The 6,030-nt window shown below is 54.6% G+C and overlaps 1 protein-coding gene across 1 annotated transcript in view; it reads right to left on the minus strand.

The window, feature by feature from the left end:
• Positions 1-1,362: 1,362 nt before the first annotated feature.
• Positions 1,363-6,030, minus strand: part of DNMT1 (DNA (cytosine-5-)-methyltransferase 1) — a 49,806-nt gene continuing 45,138 nt past the window's right edge. The window contains exons 32-38 of the mRNA XM_015565355.1: positions 5,993-6,030; positions 5,471-5,648; positions 4,335-4,530; positions 3,858-4,021; positions 3,543-3,659; positions 2,423-2,513; positions 1,363-1,752 (exon numbers count right to left, since the gene is read on the minus strand). Coding sequence (XP_015420841.1) covers positions 1,685-1,752; positions 2,423-2,513; positions 3,543-3,659; positions 3,858-4,021; positions 4,335-4,530; positions 5,471-5,648; positions 5,993-6,030 — 852 coding nt within the window. The 3' untranslated portion in view covers positions 1,363-1,684. The remainder of the gene's footprint in view (positions 1,753-2,422; positions 2,514-3,542; positions 3,660-3,857; positions 4,022-4,334; positions 4,531-5,470; positions 5,649-5,992) is intronic.

A 6,030-nucleotide genomic window follows, 5' to 3' on the forward strand; every position in this document is an offset into this window, starting at 1 on the left:
CATGCTCTGTAACGGAAATAGGAACCCTTTTATACTCCATAATCTCAGAACCTCTTGAGACAGTTCCCTGAGGAGATGATGGAAGAGAATATGTCAGTGCAGTGCTGTTTGCAGCAGAGGCCAACACCTAACTACTTACTAGAAGGAACTTAGTGAGTTTCGCACTTGCATTACATTTAGCCCTTTAGTCTAAAAGATCTGGGGCACCTAGTGGGCGTTACAGGCGAAGGGCCTCCGAGGACAGCAGGTGTGAAAGTGCGCGTGCAGGTCAAGCAGCAGGTGCCACTTACCCTCCCCCTGGTGGCCCTTGGGTCACGGGGCTGGTGATGGACGCTTCTTTGTCTGCTTCTGCTTTGCTGGAGTCTTATAGCAAGTCCTTCCCCAAAGACAAACCAAGGAGAAGTTCTGTTCACCTTAGAATTCAGGGCTGAGTTAGGCTGGAGGCCCAGAAAGCCCACCTCCAGGTTCTTTTTAAAAAAATATATTTTATTGATTTTTTACAGAAAGGAAGGGAGAGGGATAGTTAGAAACATCGATGAGAAGCATTGATCAGCTGCCTCCTGTACACTCCCTACTGGGGATGTGCCAGTGACCAAGGTGTATGCCCTTGACTGGAATCGAACCTGGGACCCTTCAGTCCGCAGGCCGACGCTCTATCCACTGAGCCAAACAAGTCAGGGTCCACCTCCAGGTTCTTAAGCAAATAAGGCGTTTGTCTGGGGTGGCAGGCCAGGGCTCCAACTAACTTTGTTAATCCTCACCTGAGGATATTTTTTCCATTGTTTTTTTATAGCGATTGGGAGGGAGGGGGGGAAACATTGAGGCAAGAGAGACACGCATTGGTTGGTTGACTCCCACACACATACCCCAACTGGGGCAGGGGATCAAACCTGCAACCCAGGTACGTGCCCTTGACTGGGAATCAAACCCATGATCCTTCCGTGTGTGGGCCAACACTCTAACCACTGGGGGTGGCAGCCAGGGCTCCTCTCCCCTTGCTCCACCACCCATTTCAGGGGCTTCTGTTCCCATGGTCACAAGAAGGCAGCTGCACTGCCAGCGGCTGCCAGGGGTCACAGCCACTCCAAAGGCCTGCAAGGCCATGGGTTAGGCCAACCAAGACTATTCCTTTAAAAGGCCTCCCTGGGAGCTACACCAGCAAGTTCCACTGCAGCTCACTGGCCAAAACTAAGTCCCACAAGTTAACCCCCACCCCTCACACACACGCACGGGACACATGAAGTGATCTAACGTCATACAAACGCCTCTGTGGGGCCCCCTTCAGCACTAAGGAACCCCTTCTCGTTCAGCCTCAGCTGAGAGACAGCCAGAAGCTCCTTGTACATGAGTCACCACCCGAGATGATTTATAGGAGCGATTTATTTGAAGAAATATTACAACATATAAAAACTACATAAAGTCTTAATTTCCACTCATACAGTGGTAAATTTGATATAATGCATAATAAAAAACTTTTAAAATTCAGAATGCACAAAGTACTGCACAATTCGATCACTAAGTCATTAGTTGGTACGCAAACCTTACAGAACAGCTTCATGTCAGCCAAGGCCACAAACACCGTGTACAACACATTTGAACTGACAGATTTCAACATGTTAAAAACACAACATCAGTGCACATTGGGGATCCCTGTTGCCAGAAACACAGGCGCGGGAGGGGGAAACTAATCCTCGGCAGTCTTCTTCTCCTCGGCAGTTTCCTCCTCCTCGATAGTTTTCTCCTCGATTTTAACTAAAGAGAAAGAAAAGGGAAGTCACCACAGGGAATCTATACATCGTACTACAACAGGCGAGCATCACAGACACATTAAGTCAGGAGCTACCTTAATGCGCAGGCGTCGGTGTTAGGGGCCGACTGTGAAAGAACCCGCAGCAGGTCTGCATGAACAGTCTGAGCGCGCTCAAAGGTGCTCCCTAGGGGTGTCCAGACTGCCTGCATCAGAGGCTGAGGAGGCCCACCCGGCAGGACCGGGGAAAGGGCCCCGAGACCCCCCCGCTCACTATGTGCCGGGTCTGTTCTGAGCACTTAACATGTGTGACTCATTCCATCTCATGGCAGCCCAGAGAGAAATGAGGCCACTAGGGAGAGTGTGCGACTCGCCCGAGCTCCAGAGCCTGGCAGTGATGGCAAACCTATGACACACGTGTCAGAGGTGACACGCGAACTCATTGTTTTGGTTGATTTTTCTTTGTTAAATGGCATTTAAATATATAAAGTAAATATCAAAAATATTCATCTTTGTTTTACTATGGTTGCGAATATAAAAAAATTTCTATTATGTGACACGGCACCAGGGTTAAGTTAGGGTTTTTCAAAATGCTGACACACGGAGCTCAAAAGGTTCGCCATCACTGGCCTAGAGTTATACCCTGCCTGCCTCAGCCCACCCACCTCACCATACCTGAGGCACTCTCTTGAGCCTTGGCCAACATACAGCGCTTGATCTCCAAGCCAATGGCTTTGGCCAGGGGTGGCGGCACGGCGTTACCCACCTGCAGGAGGGAAGGAGGGCAATGCTGAGTTTGGCACAGCTAGGGCCAGCGCCAGCCTCCACTCAGCACTGTGATGAGGACACTGGGCCCCTGGCCTCATGCTCACAGGGTCCCCAAAGCCCTTCCACCACAATAACCCCTCGGCCCTGCCAATCAGCTCATCCTCCCACCCCCAACACCAACCTGTCTAGAACCACCCACCGAGACGGGGGCCATTAAAGGGCAAAGATCCAGATGTGGAAGCCACTTGCTTCACTTTAGCTGAGTAGCTGCTTTCAGAGAACAGGACTGGTGGTTAATGGGTGAATCGGGTTTCCCACCATACCCCCAGGCACTCTTAGCTCTTTAAGCCATGTGTGTGCATTACTTGGACGGAAATACATTCAATTAAGAAGCCAAGCTGACCTGGCCAGTGTTGCTTAGTGGTTAGAGCATTGGACCGTGCACCGAAGGGTCACGGGTTCAATTCTCAGTCAGGGGAACGGAACGTACCTGGGTTGCAGGTTTGATTCCCTGGCCCGTCAGGGTACGTGCCGGAGGCAACCAATCAATGTGATGTGTCTCTCTCACATTGGTGTGGGTGCCTCCCCTCTCCCTTCCATTCTCTAAAAATCAATGGATGGGAAAAATATATCCTAGGGTAAGGATTTAAAAAAAAAAAAGCCAACCTAACAACACCCTCAGAATCAGTGAGGAACTGTTGGTCCACCTTAACCCTTAGCAAGTGACTTCACCACCAGACATTTAGTCTGCGCCGTATCTGAAGTTCACTGTAGTGAAACTTTCCTTTTGGGGTAAATCTGCCTCAGAGCAGCAACCAACATGCTTAGCCCGTGAGCACTGGGCCCAGAGACAGGGACCCTCTGTACTGGTTGTGGCCCTGCTGGGACTGAGGCCAAACAGCACCCCCGTGTGAGCTGTGCCCTCTGCTGAATCGCTCTCTACCCTGTGCAGGGGGGTTGAGGGGGGCGGGCGGGCGGACAAGAGCGCCTCCTTCCTGTCTGCCCTGCTCAAGGTCACGCCACTGACCTGCCGGTGCTTGTCCAGGATATTGCCAAACAGCCTGTAGGTGTCCGGGAAGCCCTGGGAGCGAGCACACTCCCGCACGCTCACCACACGGTGCTGCTCAGGGTGAAGCACACGGCCCTGGGGGCGAGAGGCACGGTGGGGCCGGGGCACAAGACCGGCCATTGTGGGCAGGCTGGGGAACCGCGCCACGGAGAGGTCCAGCTTTCGGCCTCAGCACCAAGGCAGGAGGTGAGGAGTGCTGACTCCTGGCAGGCCTCTCCCACCTCAGCCCGTGCCTGTCCCCTTTCCAGGCCTGACCCGGGGCCTCCCTCCTACCTGCTTGCCCATGGGCTCGGGGTTGGTGACAGTGGTGCTGAAGAAGCCATCCCACTCGAGCCGCCCGTAGAGGCCGGCCCAATGGTTGTGCCTGTTCCCGGTGTGGGGCAGGCACCAGGGGATGAGGGTGTTGAACTGTCTGGCCGTGGAGTCGCAGGCTTTGCCTGTTGGAAGAGACGGCTGCAATGAGGCTGAGGTTCCAGAACAAGAGGCCCAGGAAGTGCCTACAGCATTCAGTCCACCCGGGGCCAGAGCAGCTACAGTCCGTTCCCTGGGCACAGCTTTCACAATGCGGACCCCAGGCTGGCCCCACCCAGGGCCACTGGGTTAGTGAGCAGCAGCATCAGGATCTCCTCTGGGAGACGCCCGCTGACCGTGCTCCTTCACCCGGGCTGGCTGCTGTGGGAACCAGGACCTGAGGGGCTGGGCTTCAGGGTACACAGAGGAAAGCCACATCCGGGCACACGGGGGTCTCACCGCTCGCACAGGAGCAGACCCCGCGGAGGGCCCCCGTGCTGCTGCAGCCGTTCTTCCGGTCGTGGTAGGTGTACCGCAGCTTCCTGGTCATGGTGCCGTCTGAGAGCCGCACCTCGATGTTAGGCAGGTCACGCCAGTCTGAGCCCGGAGCCAGAGGGACATTCCGCATGCGGGCGGCGACCAATGCGCTCATGTCCTAGAAGTGTGGCAATGCCCAGCTGTCACCCAGCTCAGGGAGCATCTGCAGTGGCCTGGGCACCACTGCTCTAGGCACTGGGACCACCACTACAACCAGGAACCCCCAAGGGGTTTACATCCCATTTGGGCAGACAGTTACCTGAATGAACAGCTTAGGGATTACACATGTGCCAGGAGACAGAGCAGGGATGCAGAATAATGTGGGGGGAACAGGTGAGGGATAGCAAGGGCAAGTGGGGGGAGGGTGCCTGAGCTGAGCCTGCAGTATTAGGAGGAGCCAGCAGCTGGGGGCACAAAAGGTCAGGTTTGGCATATCTGGGACAACATGCAGAGAACAGGAATGGTGAGAGAGGTCAGTCAGAGGAGGGCAGTGACATTCTGGGCCTATTCCAGGAAGAGCAAGAGCTCTGATTGATGCTTTCTATGATTACACTAGAGGCCCGGTGCATGAAATTTGTGCGCAGGTAGGGTCCCTAGGCCTGGCCGGCAATTAAGACCATCAGCTCCCTCCTTCTCTAACTCCCTCAGTGACCCCCACACCGCTGGTCACCTGCCATGTTTCGCACTGCCCTCTGGCGGGGGGTGGGGGCAAGAAGAAAAGCACGAGGAAGTAAGGCTGGGGGCAAGCATGTGGTGATTTGAGCTTGGCCTGTGTGGCTCTATGGTTGAGCACTGACCTATGAATATGGTTTGATTCCAGGTCAGGGAACATGCCTAGGTTGTGGGCTCAGTCCCCAGTGTGGGGCGTGCAGGAGGCAGGTAATCAATAACTCTCATCATTGATGTTTCTCTCTCTCTCTCTCTCTCTCCCTTCCGCTCTAAAAATGACAGTGATTTGGGTTAGGAGCCAGGAGCAGAGAAGCTGGAGGGGCTGGGCTCCCCACAGGTCTGTCCCTGTGAGGCAGCTGGAAGGAGGGCCCTCTGTGGGGCAACGTTACCTTACAGATGTGGTCCCTGAGGATAGGCTGGTACTGCGAGCCCCGGAGCTGCCTCTGGAACCAGGACTGGGGCTCCCCGTTGTACGAGATCTCCAGCGCTGAAGCCCCATTCCGGATCTCAGGAAGGTCAGACATTGTGTCCCGCACGGTGATGGTTCGGAAGGGACATGAGCTCAGCCTGCAATAGAGCATGGCACTTCTGGGGACACATACTGCCGCTGTCCATCGAATCACAGTTGCCATCTCCTGACTGCTGGCACTGCCCTCTCTAGCGAGGACAACCCAGCTCAGAGGTCAAAGGACTGCCTGAGGTCACACAAACAGCATTCTTCTTGGACTGTCTGGGAAGGAGACAGGCTACACTGGGGTTCTGCTAATGACTAGAGCCAGGCATCTAGCCACTGTTCTGCATGTGGCGCTTACTCGGCCAGAACTGGAGACTGGAAGTGGCAGAGTGCCGATGCCAAACTTTGCGGGGAATACCCACAAACACTGACACAGCAGGGTGAGCGGGGTTCCTACCTAGTTACGTTGCTGACAAACTTCTTGTCGTCCACCAC

This window comes from Myotis davidii, unplaced genomic scaffold (assembly GCF_000327345.1).
Source record: "Myotis davidii unplaced genomic scaffold, ASM32734v1 scaffold1439, whole genome shotgun sequence".
NCBI lineage: Eukaryota > Metazoa > Chordata > Mammalia > Chiroptera > Vespertilionidae > Myotis > Myotis davidii.